Below are 19,482 nucleotides of genomic sequence, written 5' to 3'. Positions count from 1 at the left end.
GTCTCTTCCGCTTGGGTCTCTCTGACAAAAATTGTGCATTCGTTTCTCATTTCCTTGTGTGTGCTTGCATGTCACCATAATCACATGCGGCGAAGAACATGGATTATGAAGCCCCTTACTACAGAATTATTTCCCAGCTTCCTGTTAGTCTCTCTCTCTCTCTCCTGCCCAAACATTCCCCTCAGCACCCTGTTCTCAAACACCCCAAGTCTATGTTCTTTCAGGCTAAGAGATCAATATATTCTTTATTATTTGTAGTATTTGTAAGTTCCCCCTCAGGAACTCAGATTACGCTGTGCAGCGCCGAATGTTCCAGTGATACTTATCTCTGTTGTTTGTTTAACGACGCTGACAGTATGTAGCCCATGTAGCGTCGAATGGTAGAAAGAGCGACGAATGATGAACTTGAAGGGATTTGGAAGGCATCAGTAATGTAATAATGTAAGGTACTATCCTGGAATTTGCCTGAAGGAACTGAGCAAGTCCATGGTATAGTTGGTGTTTCGACCTAGATTCGAAATGGTCACCTCTCGAGTAGAAAGTTTATGTGCTAACTATTTGAGCTAGCCTGCTCCGTTACATCCATATGAAATTAAAGATCTATACAGATCTAATTTAATCATCACGTTTTTGGACTGGTCGCAGACAAACTTAAGACCTATATTTTAGGCTTCCCGAGCCCGCCATGTCGTTGCTTCACATTATACCTGTACAGAGAAGAATTATGTTATAAAGAGTTGCATATTTTTCGGAGATATGTTAGTATACAAAATTAGTACTTTATGATCTTGAGGAATAGTGGTAACTATATGTACCACCTACTTCAACAATAAACAACTACGCACTTCTCTGTTTAACGTGTTCCGTTTGATTCCGACGGTAACACTGAGTAAAGCTCTAGACAGTATTAACAGGTTGGTAGTTGTTATGGAGACGTAGATCGTTTTCTGTGAGGTACGGACTGGTCATATATGTACTCAGGTTTTAATTTAGAGCGCCCGTACAGATCAAGTGACTAGACTGCCGTGGTTACGAATACTACTAGAAATAGGGCATAGTCTGCTGTACTGAGCCTGGACTGACAGGCTTTGTATATATTGTACATAGAAGTAGCAATTAAGATTAAAATTGCGAACACCTGTACATACTGACAAAAGTCTTAAAATTACCGACTATGACTGACAAATGACGGACCCGACCTCTCGTCAGCGAGGGCGCCCCAAATGGACAGGTCAGTAACTTTCATATAAGAAGAAACATCTGGTCATGAGCCCCAGCTGGTGCTCGACACCAAGACAGAGTGACCGACCGTCAGTCGCGATGTGACTTTGACTACAGCGCCCGTTGTGTTCATTATCCTTCCGGTTCTTATGGCCACTGCGTTGGTATTATTACGTGCAGGGAATTAAGGTGTATAAAGGTGGATGGTGATCACTGTCATGACTTTCATGCCCAGATTCATGAAAATTCGTCNTGTTATGGGGGGGGGGAGGGGACAGACGCATAACCATCATTCCATCAGCATATATAACACATTTAGGGGTGTTAACGTTACTAATTTTGATGTTAATTTAGTTCTTGGGTGTTTACACCTTGTGGGTGCTGGCAGTGTTGCCGAGGTTTCGGAGGTACATGCTGCTTCCGTCTTCAGGATGGAAGTGTGTATGGTCAGTGAGTTTGTGTAGGCACCGAAAGCACCACGGTGACTATATACATTGAATCTCAACCACCGTATTCATTTTGGCCCTGAAGATGGAGGCAGAAAGTACCTCCGAATAGTGGGAAGTACTGCCCACATCCACACGATGTAAATCGCAGCATAAGAGATTCGGAAAGCCCACGACGAAATGGTTCAACTCCAGTTTATTTATTTCTGTGACCAAGAAATCCGGTGGGCCCGCCCTGACAGAACCCTCTGATGAGTTCCGTTCCTGCAGTACACCGCCCTGCATAGCTGTCTTCTTCAGATAACAGACAACTCTGGATCCAGCCATGGCTGTTACTATGACACACACCACGCACGCGCGACTCAGTGGCGTGCTGTGTGCTGTATGGTAACATCGAACCCGCGGGCCGCAAACAGCCAGCGTCATTTACATTTAACGTATCCCGACCCCTTAGCGCCCTTAATTTAAATGCCTTTTAAACTTTTTAGTTGTGTAACACAAATAAAGATACAACTTGGCATATCTATAAGTAGATGAGATGATATTAAAATGGATGCTTGGTAGCTCAGTCAGTATAGTAACTAGAGTATGAGCTGGCGGACAGGAGAATAGGGGTTCGATTCCCTGCCCAATGCGTCGAGACAGGAATCCGCCCAACTTCCCATCCAACTGATACCGCAAGCTTCTCCTGGAAGGCGGCTGGAGCGTGAAGCTAGCCTCACACCTCCAGCTAGTGCCGAATATTAAGACCGACGGGAGCCGTGTCTCCTTTCCACACATACGTCCTTAATGATGGTGTTTAAATAAGCACATGGATGGATTTATTTTTATCTTTACATTGGAGAGCATTCAGCTGCCTCAACCTTCGCGTTCCAGCGAAGTGGGAAATGCGGGGCTGATCAGATCAACAGCAGATGTCATCAATAAAGGCGCGCTACTCTGAACACGGTAATGAAAAGCAAAGGTATTATTTTAATATAACGCAGTGCAGTCCAGTATCAGCTTTCCGACGTTTCGGACAAGCGCTCTGCCTCCGTCTTCATAGCGAAAGAGTGAGTCTGTAATTTAAGTTACGCTGATTCGTTAGACAGGGCTGAGTAAAACGATGAGAACCTTATAACAGTTCCTCATATCGACTGAAACTCGAACCCTGGCCCCTCCAGAACACTAAATTTTCCCTTCAAGAGCTCTGACTATATACCAGCAACGGAAGGATGATTAGTGAATAATGAATTGGGAAGGATGTGGAAGGAGGCGCTGTGGCCTCATTTACGGTTCCAGATTTTGCTCGGAGCGACTGAGAAAATCCACGAACAATCCCACTCAGAATAGTCTGTTTCCAGGCCGAGAGTCGACCAGGGTACCTCCCGGATACAAGTCACGTATTACCGTTTCGGCCCACTTGATGTTAAATAACACCGATCGAGCGACGATAAGGTGATTGTGAATTATGATTCTGGAGAGAGGAAAGGTGGTAGTACAGTTTCCTGCCTTTGGAATGCCAACCAACTTCCACGAGGCAGGACTTCTTTTCTTAGAAGCTGACAGTTGCTTATCTCGTCAAGAAATTTCCCGCTCTTATATAACCCGAAGGCTCATCTACCGTGTTCAGAAGCGTCTGCCATTCGCACCTATTCTAAATTCATTCCACATCCTTACACATTTTTCCTGTGAAATCCATTTTAATATTATCATTGCATTTACACCAAAGTCTCCCAGGCGATATGTTATATTGAGGTTCTTCTACTAAACCATTTCATATCTTACCCATGCGTTCTACTTGCACTACTAATCCCATCGCCCTTGATTTGCACAAACAAACAAAACTCCTCGTTACGTATTTGTCTCCAGTATCCTCTTACTTTCTTTCTCTTAGGTTCAACGCTACAGATTCTCATTCAGGACACCGTCTAACTGAGGGTTTTCCTGATTTTCCTCAGTATTTCCAGGCAACTTCCGGGATATTGCCTCGATCAGGCCACGGTCACTTCCTTCCAAATCCTTTCCCCTTCATCAGTCAGCCTACCGTTCGACGCTACACAGTCTAACGGAGCGCCGTTAAGAGTCCAGAAAGGGCCCAACACACTGCTCTCAGGCACAGCCTGTGTAGGGATCTGAGGTTCTCGCAGGGGTGGCTGCGAGAGTTCCATCTTCTGGCATGTAACTCCGAGTACTCAATTGAAAGGCAACCAACGTTTCGGAAGAGCGTGTCGTTTCCATCGTCACTGTCGAAGAATAAGCCAAGCAAGAAACCAGCATGAAAGCAGGTGGTTTGATGATGGAGACGACGTGTACCTCCTAAACGTCCGTCGACAAGGCGCCATATCGCAGAAGATAGAACTCTTCACAAGCTATGTTGTTCATTTAGGGCAATACACCAAGTTGCTGCTGCCAACAATGTGTTGCATGAAGCATGATCAGGACAAGCGCAATTTAAATTATATAACGACTGAGGAAAGCAAACTGAGAAGAGCGTGTGCTCTAGTGATCCGTAAGTCGTGATGGTTAGCGGTGGCGCTGTTCCGAGTGGCGTGTGTAAGTGGTCAATAAATCCATTCATCAATCCATACCCCGTCTACAGTCACACATACTACACGTGACAATATCTTTAGCCTACTTTCCTTATTAAAAAAGAGGAGGTTTTTGAGATTACGTTTCTTTCTGTCTCTGTCTCTGTCTGTCCATTTGTGTATTTGTTTTATTCTTAGTGGGGTGAGACTGAGCCCACTTCCGGCCTATTGTACCAGCCCCAGATGATAGATGATTGCGGGGCAACTGGTGGAATGAAGATTGGCAGGGGAAACCGAAGTACTCGTAGAAAACCTGTCCCAGCGCCACTTTGTCCACCACAAATTCCACATGACCAGACAGTGGGAAACCAGCGACTAACCGCCTGAGCTATGGCGCGGCCTTGCCCATTTGTGTATCTCTCCTCCCTATATTTTTTTGGGGGCCTATGAGACCACCTTGCTGTCTGTGTACCCTATTTTTTTTTCGTTTTCAATGCGGTCCGCGTCGTGTCAAAGAAGATTAGTTCTTCCTAGAACTTGTTACTGTTTCAAATTTGGCGCCGTTGCGAAACTGAGCCAATAAGGCCAGGACGTAGGAAATTAAACAATAATACGTGGACAACTAAGGAGCATTGTTATTACGTCACAGTTACCGGAAGTCTCGTTCTATAAATGGAATTGTCTGAAGGCAGGAAAGAAGGTAGGTGTCACGGCTTCTTGCCCTTAACGCTGAAAGCCAGTGCGTCGTGGCCCGCCACTAGAGACAGCTCTCCCAGAGTTTCCCAGCATCCAATGGAGGAGCAGTTTCCTCCATATCGATCTGTGAATGCTCTGGTCCAGCTCGCTACAGAGTGTGATTCTAAACGTCGGCTCATCCGTGCTCTGTGTGCCACTTGTATGAAAATCAAGGGCTCTACATGCTGCCTACACAAACGCTGCAATCATGGCACGCACTGAATTTTAAATACTGTGTTTAGATGAATGACCGCCTCTGTAGTCTAGTGGTCTACAGATCCAGAGGTCCGGGTTCGATTTCCTATGCTACCAGATTTTCTGAGAAGTAGTGGGTCTGGAACGGGGTCCACTCAGCCTCGTGAGGGTAATTGAGGAGATTTTTCAAGGAATTAGCTGCTCCGGTCTAGAAAATCGAGATTATCGGCCGTGGGGATCCGTTGCGCTGACCACGCGACACCCTCTATCCTCTAAAGTTGGCACTAACTTCGCCGACAAGCGGCGGTCGCTCGATCGGTATAGTTCGTTTGCGGACTAAAACCACGGATTTTTTTAGATGAATGGAAGCCAGTCTTCAGACTGGGAAGAAATAATCGCCTACGACGCGCCCAGCAATTATTCTACTGTTGCATGTATATTATTTGCCGCGGGAACGTGTTTACGGAGCTTTTGCCTTGCAACGATAGGAGAGATACACACACAGACTGATGGAAGGGATTCGTGAAGTACGCCGTTGAGAGGGACTCAGTTGTGATGATATACCAAGTTTAATAAATATTAGTTCAGTCATTCAAACGTTGATAGGGGGGTTACGCAGACAGCAAGGTGATCTCATAAGCCTACTTTATTTTTTTTTTCAAAATAAGGGAAGTAGGCTAAGGAGGTAAAGTTTACTCCGTGCTTTATTAATTCAGCATTATACTATGAAGATATATGGAGGGTGGAGGCATAGCTCCACCGTTCTTGACCTAGTCATTAGATGGAGCTGAGTGGCTTCACGCTTCGGTCGCTTTGCTCCCCGGGGAAAGAGCCTTCGGTACCTACGAGGCAGGATGCTGGAAGGGCCATAGTACCGGTCTGGACACTGTGGACGAAAGAATAATCATGCCTCTGCCAGGAATCGAACCCCGGTCGTCAAGTCCGCATCCCATCGCTGTACCGACTGAGCCATCGGGACTCCAGCCTTCAGAGGGTTACAATAACAGTACATAAATTTTAAGCTTGTCTCTGTGCTGAATGACAAGTACACTCTTCTGGAACGTTATGCCGTGCAGCCTGGTAGAAGTTCACAGACGTTTCGGAGGCACGTTTGTTTCATTTGAAAATTAATTACCTTCTACACAAAACATATGCCCTATTTATAGGGAGCATAACACGCATCTGTGATACATCCCGCTTCAAGCACACATTGCGTTGTCTTACAGACTTGAAGCTGCTAGTGTGGCCACTCGTACAGAGTAAAATTTACCCATGAGGTCGGAGTTTTCACTATACTCCCGTCCCGTCTGCATGCTTAACTGCAATTCAGATTCTGTATCGTAGCGTGAACTACACGGGTCGCAGGTTGCTCGTTCATGCAGGGTTAAACCCCCCCCCCCAGTTATTCATTAATATTTTACGCATTAACCTGCGTTTCCCCTTCCTGTCTGCAACCCTAAAGGGGCTCGCTCACCCTTCCCCCGGGCTTTGCTGACATGGCATCCCCCTCTACATGAACGTGCCGCCCCTTGGCAGAGTCTGGCCGCGTCTAATGCATGTTCACTGCGGATACACGGGGCCACCCCAGTCCCTACTTCCCCCGCCAAATATCTGACTAACCCATTCTTAGCAATTTTACACCATCAATTCTTTTTCGTTGTCATTTATCTTACGACAGTGTCAGTATCAAGACTGTACGGCGTCCAGCGGCAAGACGGCAGATGAATGATCTGTTGGAGAGGATCTGGAAGGAAGTGGTCGTGGATCAAATCACGAAGCATCAGGTATGACAGTCGATGTCCCAGCCGAGATTCGAATCTGGCATCTCTTGAATATGAATAGCGTTACCGCTAGTCCAACGCGCTCTGTTCCTCAAGCGTCTGTATACTCGTATTGTCACGTAACAAGGAGTAACTGTAGACGGGGTTCTGGATAATTGGATATATTGACCACTTACAGCTCGTAACTACAATAACGTACAAATAACTATAACACTGTCGCTGATTTTCACACCTTACACAATCATACCAAGTCTTTACCAGCCCGTAGTGTCTTCACTAGTAGTTACCTGGCAACGGCTTCTAACAATGGCTATTCCTTTACTTCAGGGCTCAAGTCCTCTCTGAACGGCGGCTTCCTTCCAACGAACTATTCTTGCTTGAATTGTCCTCTTTATAACCACTTTGCACGGACCTAGTAGAAAACATAGCTTGCAACTACCTCTGTTGTTACATGCTTATCCGTTGCCGCGGAAACGTGTTTACCGAGCTCTACATGCTATAATATCAATTCATAGCGCATAAAAGCCTACAGCTGACAGCTAATCGACAGCAGAACTGGAGAGTTCTATGGTGATCTGGGATGTGACGCCCTCTATGTTTACCGACGTTTCGGAAGAATGTGATTATGGATCCTATCGTCACTCTTCGACCCCCCTGAAGTTGAACGCAGCATGTCTTTCCAAATCATCTGTAAATATCCTCCAAACAACCAACTAACTTCACGGAGCCGAACCCTTCTTGATAAGCCGCCAGTCGCTCAGCTACTGAAGGATTTTCCAAAATTTTATGGAACTTTCAGGTTCATTGCCGTATTAAGAAGAACCCTCCATCGGTCCCTATCCTGAGCCAGATCAATGCAGTCCATATCACCTCATCCTATCTAAGATCCATTTATTATTATCCTCCCACCTACGTCTAGGTCTCCATAGTGGTCTCTTTCCTTCTGGCTTTGCTAAAAAAATCCTATATGCATTGCTCATCTACTAAGTTACATGACGCCATATCGCACAAGACTAACGTGTGGGTAAAATCTGGAGGACTCGGAGTAGTGCAGAATTTAGATTGTCTTCTGGGTTATGACACCGTATAGCCTGGTGCCTGTGTACCACTTTCACCCTTAAGACTGAGGTAGCAGTTGGTACCAACATACTAGACTACACGGTGTCATTCCAGAAGGCTGAAGTACGAAAATGTCTACTGCTATACAGTATGAATGTGCGACTCGCGTGACATCCACGAAGTGAAGTTTTCCTTCTACTGTGTGTATGGAGAAGTGGAGCTACAGCTCCACGCATCCTTATTCCCACATAAGGAGCCTGCATATGGCCCACAGCCAGTCTGGACGCTGTCCGGTAGAGAAAAAACTTCTGCTGCCCGGAGTCGAACACTGCCGTCTCCAGCCAGTAATCCAGGACCCGGGATAGTTTACTCGGTATAGCGACTATGCTACAGGCTTAAATACCGAGGAATCGGGGTTCTATTCTCAGCAGGGTCAAGATTTTTCTCTTCGCCACAGCGGGGTCCACCCAGCCTCCTATTCGATGACTACAGAAGGCTCTTTTCCTGGGGGCATAGTTGCCGAGGCGAGAAGTTTACCAGTAATCTAGCTCCGAGACTGAGAATGGTGGAGCTATACCTCCACTGTACCATACGTCTCCATGGCGTGGTGCTTAATTAAGTCTAGGGATAGCGTCACCTTCTGCCTTGTACGTATGAAAATAAAACAAATATTGAGGTGCCTCTGGAATCCGTTACGGGCAGGTTTCGCTGTGTCAGGCGTCACGAGCCTTCAACTGCATCTCAGAACCAGACGTGCACTGTTTCTCATAGTTAACTGACTTGCAAGAGGGGACCTACCCCAGTGTGGAGGGTGACTAGCCTTCAGCACACCCGACGGCCTGGTCTTGCCGCACTCAGACAAAGGCGCCTAAAGTAATTATACTTCCTCTTCTGGGAATATGATGGTCTGCACAAGGGATAATTCCCTGTTTCTTTCCATCTTCCCTTGTGAGTCACCTCTTCCTTAGTGTCAGTCTCCATGGAGTCATCTCGTGGCTAAACCAGTCAAGATACTGTCTGCAGGTTTTTTTTTTATTTATCATTTATTAGCAATCTGAATTTACATTCTATGAGCTAATTTGCTGTCATGTACAATAATTATTCTATTGTACTAAGTTGGCTTGAAGAGCTGTAATCCATCGATTACACCTCAGTTTCCCTGGAGATCGTTTGGCCAAGTTCGTCTTAGTCTTCTGTATTGTGTAGGTTGAAGGAGAGCTTCTATTGCGTTGTTGGGGTGAGATTCCAGTTTCTGATAATGTTTTTGTATTCTGTCTGTGATTACGGTTCTTACATATGGGATCTTGAGGTCGGTGTGAAGAGTTTGGTTTGACACGTACCAAGGTGCGTCAACTATGGCTCTAAGTATTTTGGATTGATTTCGCTGGATGATTTCTATGTTGGACCTGCTGGCGCATCCCCAGAGCTCAATGCCGTATGTCCATATGGGTTTAATTATTGTTCTGTAGATCAGCAGTTTATTATCTATTGTTAGGTAAGATTTCCGACCTATTAACCAATTTATCTCCTTGAACTTAATTTCGATTTGTTTCCTCTTCTTCGCTATATGGTGTTTCCAGTTTAATGTTGAGTCCAGATGTAGTCCTAAGTATTTTACTACATCCTGCTGTTGAATGTTAACATGATTTAGGTGTACTGAGGGGCAGTTACCTTTCCTGAGAGTAAAAGTCACATGCGCCGATTTGCTTTCATTCACTTTGATTTTCCATCGGTGTAGCCATTTCTCCATTAGATTCAGATGTTCTTGTAAATTAGATGAAGCAATTACCGGGTCTTCTGACGTAGCGAAAATTGCTGTGTCGTCTGCGAACGTACCTATTTTTGTTAATTCGGTGGTCGGTATATCTGAGGTGTATAGCACGTAGAGGAGTGGACCCAAGATACTGCCCTGAGGAACTCCTGATTGTATGTTTCTTCGGTTGGATACTTCAGCGTTGATTTTTATTTCGAATTCTCTGTCTGTTAGGTACGACTGCAGTATTGCGAAATATTTGGCCGGTAGAATTCTTCTGATTTTATAAAGCAGGCCTGGATGCCAAACTTTGTCAAATGCCTGGCTTACGTCGAGGAAGGCAGCAGTGCGGTATTGTTTGTTTTCCATAGCTTGGTTGATTATATTAGCTATTCGGTGGCATTGTTGTACTGTGGAGTGTGCCTGTCGAACGCCAAATTGGTGGTTAGGGATCCAGTCATTTGGATTGGCGTCGTGATTAATTCTATTGAGGATAAGCTTTTCAAGAAGTTTCGATATTATGGGTAACAAGCTAATTTGTCTGCAGGTGTCAAACATTCACAGGAGCCCTACCACCGCGTCCTATCGAGCCCACGCCCTCCCACAATACTTCAACAGATAACGTGGCAGACATACATTTTAGTAGACTCTACACAGAATGCGATCTCATTTCATAACTTTCTGTCAACTGGCTCAGGATCGTGTCCAGTGGCAGTGGTGTTGAACCTTCGGGTTCTGCTTCCAGAGAGGTATTTTGCTAATTAACTGACTCTCTGACAGGAGAACCCGAAGGTTCAACAGCGCTAATACCAAAGCCAGCTACTGGACACGATCCTCAGCCAGTTCCATGCACCTCCCATCCTCACAACCCATTTCCATAAGATCCATCTTACTAATTAACTGACTCTCTTATAGAAGAACCCGAAGGTTCAACACAGCTAATACCAAAGCCAGCCACTGGACACGATCCTGAGCCAGTTCCATCCACCTTCCGTCCAAAGAAGTCTATTTCCCAAAAGATCCATCGTTACAACTTATATCCTTCTTCAGAGTCACCGGTCTCCCCGAATTCTTCATGCATACTTGTCTCCACTGTAGTAGCAACTCACGGAGCTGAACCCTTCTTGAGAAGCTGACAATTGTACAGCTACTCAAAAACTTCCCAGTAATTTATGGAACCCGAAGGTTCATTGCCGTGTTCACAAGAGCCCTCCAGCGGTCCATATCCTTAGCAAGATCAGTCCAATCCATCCCATCCTATATCTGTAAGATCCATTTTAATATTGTTCACCCACCGATGCCTTGGTCGCCCCAGTGGTCTCCTTCCTTCCGGCTTTCCCACCAATGTCCTATATGCATTCCTCTTCTCTCCCATTTGTGCTCCATGCCCTGCCTATCTCATCCTCTGTAGTAGCAACTAACTTATTTAACCCACCGCACAGTCGAATGGCAGTATGATTGGTGAATGGCCAGGTGCAGAGGATGTGCACATTCTGTGTTCTGTACACTTTTCCCGTGTGTCTTACCGGGGTCGAGACAACCCAAAGAGAGCGTGTGCGCCAGAACTCTAATGCTATACGAACATTCCGAAATTTGTTTGGTTTCCGTACTGATGACAGAGACAACAGAGGCAATATTTTATTTGTGTGCGCCCTTGTGAGCGTCTGACCTATGAAACAAAGGGGCGGGCACGCGTGTTTAGTTCCCAGCTACGTCCTTTGAGGTTTTGCATACCTCGCTGGCCTTGATGTTCATTTACTGAAGACCTTTACATCTGTAAGGCGTACAAGTTTTTAGGTTTACATGTGGGGTCATAGGTCAGAATTTAGACTGTGTCCACTCTCTTTGCCTGTATGTACAGTATAACCCAACCGATTCCTCGCCTCTCACTTCGACCCAGAAGATAGAGAAAACATGTCCCTCCGAAACAAAAAGAAAAAAATAATTAGGTAAAAGTAAAAAAGTAAAGCTGTCCCTGTAACAGGCCATGAAGGCCTATAGGATTGTGAGACGTTGAGGGTCCCACATTATCTAGACAATCGGCTCAAAGATGGCGGTAAGGTTGTCAGCCTTACGCGCCGGCCGCGCTTTACTCCCCAAGAAAATTATTTAATTAATTCCTGGTACTCATTTCTGTTAGGGCCTGAGTGAACACCAGGGCCACAGTGCGGGCGGAATGATTAGGTCAATTGAAAAAATTCCAATAACCTCATCGGTATTTGAACCCGCGACCTTCCGACTTGTAGCATCGTGCCTTAACCACTACGCTAGGAACAAATAGAAATAAAACAACGTAAAAATTAAAAAGAATAATATATTCTAGGATGTAAAGCCGTGCAGTCTGGTAGAATTACAGCAATATTTCAGAGGAGCGTGCTGGCTCCATCTTCAGGGTCGAAGAGAGACGACTTCTGTCTACTTCACGCAGGTTTATCGCTTGTTTTATTTGTATTATTAGCACGCACAGAATAGATACGAAAAGACTGTCTGCTCGTTCGTGACATACTACATAACTTACGTTCATTTGACGTGTTAACGTGAGGCAATTCTTGGCTGTGGTACTCTGAAACTGTATTAAATTCACGGCTTTCATCTTGCAGTTACGTTACGTTTTGCTTTCACACTGTGATCGTAAAAGAACAGATTTCTAGATTTCATGGATTTTCCCCGTTTTCAGCCCTCCCCCCACCCCCAATAAGAGAAAGTGGCTTTTGCAGTTTCGTCCTGTTTTTCCGTCTCGTACGTACGGACGTGCGCCTCGCCGGCGACCACTGGCGAAAGAGCCTCTTGTACCCCGTATGTAGGAAGCTGGGTGGACCCCAGAACCGGTCTGGACGCTGTGAAATTAGGAGAGAAATAGATGTTCCCCAACCGGGCCGTCCAGCTCGTAGCCTGTCGCTATTCCGACTGAGCTATCATCAGGTACACAAGGTGATGAGGATTTTGTTGGTTCTGGGGCTTCATTTTATGATGCTGCCCGCCTCTCCACTGCACAACGTCGAATTACTCGGATTACATGAAGCAGATCTGGAAGGAAGCGGTCGTGACGTAATCGAGGTAAGGTCCTTCAAATTACAGTAAAACTTGGTTATAGCAACATCGGTTTCTGCGACACCTTGTCTATTGCGTCAAATATTCAATGGTACGAACTAATTCCTCATAAAGCAACTGTTTTTATACCTTGCTTAGTACGACATGCACAAATGCATCAACCTCGTATGTAACGTCATTTTCATTCCTGAATTTCTCTGATATGGACATTGAACGTAATTTAGAAAGTGTGTATTGGGCAAGTAACAGGAAACAGATGAAGATAACTGATTACTGTACTCGTATCTAGGTACAGTAAGGCACAACAATTGATGTAATCTACTGTAATTTGGTGAGTAGGCCTACCTTTAATATACAGTATTAGTGCGGTGTGTATTGTCAGTGAAAAGCGCTGTAATATGTCTTTGATATTACACATTTGGGCAATTCCACGTTAATGTTACCTTAGTCTGTACTTAACTATGTATTTCACTAAAAAATGCAACATTTTAACTCGGTTTTTGGTACATTTTTACGTGACTAACATAAGACTACTGTGGAAGTGCCCATTTCGGTTACAACGACATTCGTTTATAACGACACTATTTTTAGGTCCCTTTGATGACGTTATAACCAAGTTCTACTGTATCTGCAAGGGACTGGAGAAAATGGTGAGAAACCTTGGGTGTGATAGCTTGTGTCCTAGGCGACATTTGAACCCAGGACCTATAAGCCTAGAGCATTGCCACTATGCCATTCTGATATTTGTTTACCGATTGAGGTGGCGTAGCGGTAACGGAGTACACTCCTACTCTGTAAATACTCGGTTCGAACCTCGGTCAGGACACCTGCTATCCTAACGGAGGATTTCTGTTGTTTTCCTCAATCCTTCCGGGCAGATGCTGGGGCAATGCCTCGATGGGGCCACGACAGTTTCCTTCCAAATCCTTTCTAATTCACCATTCGATGCCATATAGTGTGGGCTACTGACTGCCGTGAAAGAGTCCACAGAAACTAAGGACATCTGTTACAGGTCTTGCACGGAGAACGAGTTCCAGTGCACAGACGGGAGCTGCATCTCGCTGACCTGGAAGTGTGACCTTGAACCTGACTGCACCGACGGATCCGACGAAATCAACTGCGGTGAGTCATGAAGCCACTCTGTTTTCATCTCATAACCATCTGGTTTATCTTACAACCCCAGCTCTCACCACCACCAAGCAAAGAAGTAAAAGTAAGAAGTTCTGGGAGGAATTAACTGTCTACAATCCTTTGATACGGCACGGACCGCACAGAAAAAGAACAAAAAATATGACAGACAGACACCCAGACAGCAAAGTGATCTCATAAGCCTTTTAATTTCGTGAAATAGAGAAATTTGGCTAAAAATGGTTTGGTCATGAAGAGAGTTAAAGTTTATGCCCAATAAATACATGGTTTATGTTTAACGAAGCCGTCAGTAGCTGGGTGCTATAGCATGCAATGCAAGAATGGTTAGTAAAGAATTCCAAAGGAAGCGGTCGTGACCTGATTTGAGATATAACTCCATAAACTCTTAACGAGCTCAAAAGAAAAACCCGACTACTCTAGACGAATGGTTCTCGAGGGGGGGAAACTTTTCTTTGGGCAGGGATTTCCAAGTTTTCTTATGTGCGAAACTTGCTCAAGGGGGGGGGCTGTACCATCGGGCCAAATTTGGTAGAAACAGGCACGGCGGTGTGAGAATATTGTGAAATACAGACTCTATCACGTGACAAACATATAAAGAACAGACACGCCCTCCATTATATATATAATGTTGTCACTGTGATTAATTAAGCACGGGTGGGGAATTGGATGTATAGCTCAACCATTCATCACCTCGGCACTATATGGAGGTGAGTGGCGCCCCAGCCGCTTGACTCTCGGGGAGCGAGCCTCCGGTATCCATTGGATAGGAGGCTGTGTGGGCCCCAGAGTAGGTCTGGACGCTGTGAAGAAATAACTTGTCCTTCCCGGGAACTGAACCTCGGCCTTCCAGCCTGCAGCTACACTGACTGAGATATCCCAGCTCCTTTCTATAGATACATGAAAGGTAAAGGTAAAGCCGTCTCTGTAACAGGCCGTGGAGGCACATAGGATTATGAGACTTCGAGGCTCCCGCATTTTCTAGACAATCGGCTCACAGATGGCGGTGAGGTCAGCCTTACGCGTCGGCTGCCCTTTACCCCCAGCGTGATTCCTGGTACTCATTTCTGTTAGAGGCTGAGTCGACTCCAGGGCCATAGTGCGGCTAGAAGGATTAAGTCATTTGAAAAATCCCATGACCTCATGTAGCATACTGCCTCAGCCAACTACACATAGTGAGACAGCTGAAGTGTGTTTAGTGTCTGATGCTATGTGCGATGCTGGTTGCAGACATACAGCCGCCCTCGTGCAGTGAGGGTGAGTTCCAGTGCGCGTACCAGCGCTGTGTGCGCCTCGAGTTCCGCTGCGACGGTGACGACGACTGCGGGGATCGGAGCGACGAGGACGACTGCCCGAAACTCGAAGGCAATTGCGGCTCCGCAGAGTTCAGGTGAGCCGAATCTGGTCACTAGATTTTGCTCTAGAGGCAGTGCTCTGGATCTACGTTCGGTTGGCGCCCGGGACATCGGGACATCGGCCCTCCTGACTGCCGGGAGAGTAACTCGGCCGTCCCTTCATCCGAAGGTATACAGGGTGTCCCAGGAGGAAATGTCAATATTCTGGGAGGTCACAGTATCGGTCATTGTATTCAGTTATTCAGTATTAGAGGGGGTGGGTTTCCCCATGCACCGCCACTAGTAGTCTATTGTACGTCCCCCTTTAATTTCTACTGTCGCCATACCCTACCGGTACTGGTGCTCGCTATCTCCCCTTTCTGCCAGCGAGGTCGGCCCTCTTCTGGCAGTGGAACCCGATAACTTCCCCATCTACCGGAAGCACTGGAAACTACTTGGGCGGGAAACTTTTTGCCTAATTTTGCTCAGAGGTCTCCTAGAGACATGAGGATCTTTTAAGTGCCGTAAAGCTACGACACGGGACCCACGGCTTAAAGTCCCTCCGGAGGACTTGTTCCCTGAATTTTTCCGCCCTTAAAAATTCCACGACCTCCTCCGGGTTCGAACCCGCGTACCTTGGGTCATGAGGTGGGAACATTACCCCTAGACTACGGAGGTCGCAAATGAGTGTATATGAGTATGAGCATGTCTCCTACTCTGAGCGGTTTCCGAGACAGAGCTAGTGGTTATGAAGAATGTTACGGTTTGGGACATAACGCCGGCCGCCTAGTCAATGAAAATCGCCCGATGTTTCAGAGGAACACGCGGCCTCCATAAGCCAATAAGAAGCAGGTAGCAAGCACAGCCTTCTCCAACCATCACGTCTGTTAGGCAACCCTGCATCTTCTGGCCACCCTTCACCCTTGTTTCCTCAGGCATGGGTCCTTCACGTTTAATTCCTTGGAGACAGGATGTCTCAGTATTTATCGCTCAGGAGAAGGTAAAGCTATCCCTGTAACAGGCTTTGACGGCCCATAGGGTTGTGAGATGTCGAGGCTCCTACATGTTCTCTAAACAATCGGCTCATAGATGGCTGTGAGGTTGTCAGCCTTACGCCCCGGCCATCCTTTACCCCCCAGGAAGATTCCTGGTACTCAATTCTGTTAGAGGCTTAATGCGGCTGGAAAGTTTAGTTCAATTGAAAAAATCCACCTCATCGGGAATTAAACCCACGACCTTCCGGCTTGTAGCATAATGCCTCAACCAACTACGCTACCGCGTGTGGGCTCCCTATTGGTTCATGGGTCCTTATTCAATATATCTGGACCACCCTCACCAGTTCTTATAGGATCCTTCATCAGCCATCCTTAGGATGCGTCCTGTAGCGGTTGTAGAATCTGCAAAAGGTAAAAGTTGACTCTGCGATTAACTAATTAAGCACTACACCATGAAGACTTGCGGGGGAGTGGATGTATTGATCCACGTTTTCTTGGCCTCGGCACTAGCTGGAGGTGAGTGGTCAGCTTCACTCCCCGGCCGCTTTACCCCCTGGGATAAAGCCCTCCGTTCTAATTGGATAGGAGGCTGAGTGGGCCCCAGAACCGGTCTGGGTGACACAGAGAGAAAAAAAATCTTTACCTTACGGGGACTCTAACTCAGGACCGTAGCCAGTCGCTATAACGGCTGCTCCGCTAAAGGGCTCTTAGTCATACAAGAATTAATGACTTCTGTTCTTGTGTGAAGGTGCAACGGGGGCAAGTGTATCCCTGAGTGGTGGAGATGCGATTCGAAGAGAGACTGTGAATCAGGAGAGGATGAAGAGGATTGCGTGGAGAAGCGCCCCCGCACGTGTGGGCTGGACGAATTCGTATGTTCCACTGGCAGCTGCATACTGGTATGTATTCTTACCAATACATGTAGATATTCAACTTCACTGTATTTCAAGTTTCATTAAAAACTGAAAGGAGGAAAAAGTTTCTCATAGTCTTTTAAATGGATACTGACGTTTCGACATAACATGCTACATCCATCTTCAGGGTTGAATTGTTTAGGCTGACAGGTTATGTAAGCGGATTGCAAGGAAGACAGACCTTGTCCCTTCTGTGGGTCTGAGAGACCACCTCATGCTGTACACTTCAGCGCATCGATAGTGGCGGTATGTTCCTCAGAAACGCTGATATTTGCTTACAAAGCTACAGGGTGTTTCAACCCAGAAGATCACAATCTGGAAATATTTCTTATGTAAATTTTCTTTTGCAAATACCACTGCTACACTAGGTGTATGCAATTGCAGTGCACAACTTGCAATTTATGTGGACGCTGTGTCTGCCATTGCGTTCATCTCGTTTTTTTCTTTCTTCTGTCCTCTCCTTTTCTCCTTAATTTCCCTCTTTATTCTTCCATCATACTTATCTTCCATCTTTATGCTGTAATAGACCGTTGGCATTCCAAAGGGCTGTTTTAGAAACTTAGCCATTGTGGGTTTTAGTTAGTAGAGTTGATAACATGTTTAGTATCATAGTATTCTGCTGGATAAGCTGATTGAACATGTTCTTGAATTCTTCAAGAAATCTGTTTAAGGTTATGGGTGAGGTGTCTCCTTTTTGTTCGCTGTTATGTGTAATTCCTCGTGTTACATCTTCGTAACTAGCATTTCCGTATGCATTGTTTGTGGTTGGTTTAGGTATTTCGGGTCTCACTAGGGAATTGGGATTGTGCATGTTTGCTGTAGGGTTTTGTTGAACATTTTGTTTGTTGTCTGCGTTATTTGGTTTGATGAGGCTGTGATAGAACTCAATCCTTTGTAGTTTGCTGGATGCGAGCCATCGCATAGGGCACAGTTAGCAGGAGAAGTCATATATAAAATTAAAAATATCACTATATTTTATTACAGCAGTTGGAAAGAATTTTCTCTTCTACACATTGTCCAAGCTGGTTCTGAGGCCCACCCAGTCTCCTATCCAGTGAGCACAGGGGGTTCTTTCCCTGGGGGTAATGCAGGCAGGGCGTAAAGCTGACCACTCACTCCAACAAGTGCCAAGGCCAAGAAAACGTGGATCTATACATCCACTCCCCCACACGTCTTTATGACGTAATGCTTAATTAGTTAAGCACAGGGAAAAATTTACCTTACCTAAAGCAGTGTTTACATTAGCGTGGTGCCACGGCGGAATCCTGAGGCGTGCAAATTTGCCGTTCCTGAAAGCCGTGACCACGCTTCGGGGTGGTGTATTCGCACGCCTTTCCTACACGCTTGTAAGTCATTTTGAATGTAAACACTGGAATGTTTGAAACCTATTACACGTCTGGGGTTGGGTTTCCACGTGATCATTTCAGTCGCTGTACGAAGATGGGAGGGGTGTTACTTATGTGCGGTGCTGTTGCTGAAGTAATAAAAATTGAGCTGTTACTTGCTGATAAAAATCAAAATTTGGAAAGTGCCGAAGAAAACGAATGTGGTGGGTTAGAAACTGGATTGCTAAGAGAGAATCGATTGGTCCATCAAGAACACTATCGGATGAACTTGTATCTACCAACCCAGATGATTATAAACACATGCTGCTAATCACACCAGAAAATTTTAATTACTTACTTGAGAAAGTTTATCCATACATAGCGAAACAGGATACTACGTATCGACTCGCTGTACCACCGAAAGTGAAGTTGGAAGTTACACTACGCTACTTGGCCACTGGAAATGGATTCAAAAGCCTAGAGTTTTTGTTCCAAATGCCAAAAACCACAATATGCAAATTTCTCCCTTAGACTTTAAAAGCCATCAAGTTAGCTTTGGAGCAACATTTACAGGTATGCGAAAAATAATTACATAATTTTCTAACGTACAATAATAATGTATCTTGGTTAATGTGAAATTACCTGTAAGGTGAGTCAGTATGAACTTCCATTAAAATTAATCACCATTCAAAGTAATAGAGAATTGAGAGATTTCTGAACATACAAAATCATTTGATTTTGAAAGATAAAGGATTTGTACCTTAAATGTTTGCTCATCTCAGACGTGTCACTAGGAGAATTCAGTTACCACGACTCTTTACTGCCAGGGATTGACTTACTGACAATGAGGGAAACTGAAAATTCCAAAATCATACGTATTTCAAAATTCTTTATTTCAAACGAAACAATAATACAAGGCTAAGAAAAGAGTTTGATAAAACCACAGCGGAAACTTAAGAACCGAAACTAAAAATACATACATAGAATAACCACTAGGGAAAATTCATAATTTGCTGC

General features: G+C 45.4%; 1 protein-coding gene across 2 annotated transcripts in view; it reads left to right on the top strand.

Moving 5' to 3' along the window:
• The window catches only part of LOC111861409 (low-density lipoprotein receptor-related protein 4), an 88,343-nt gene that overhangs the window by 27,010 nt on the left and 41,851 nt on the right, over positions 1–19,482 (top strand). For both annotated transcript variants that reach the window (XM_023845948.2, XM_033750301.1), the window contains exons 4-6: positions 13,764–13,873; positions 15,128–15,287; positions 16,975–17,125. In XM_023845948.2, coding sequence (XP_023701716.1) covers positions 13,764–13,873; positions 15,128–15,287; positions 16,975–17,125 — 421 coding nt within the window. The remainder of the gene's footprint in view (positions 1–13,763; positions 13,874–15,127; positions 15,288–16,974; positions 17,126–19,482) is intronic.

This window comes from Cryptotermes secundus, unplaced genomic scaffold (assembly GCF_002891405.2).
Source record: "Cryptotermes secundus unplaced genomic scaffold, Csec_1.0 scaffold289, whole genome shotgun sequence".
Taxonomy (NCBI): domain Eukaryota; kingdom Metazoa; phylum Arthropoda; class Insecta; order Blattodea; family Kalotermitidae; genus Cryptotermes; species Cryptotermes secundus.
The sequence above is the reverse complement of the archived record's forward strand: the minus strand, read 5'-3'. Positions and strand labels throughout refer to the sequence as shown.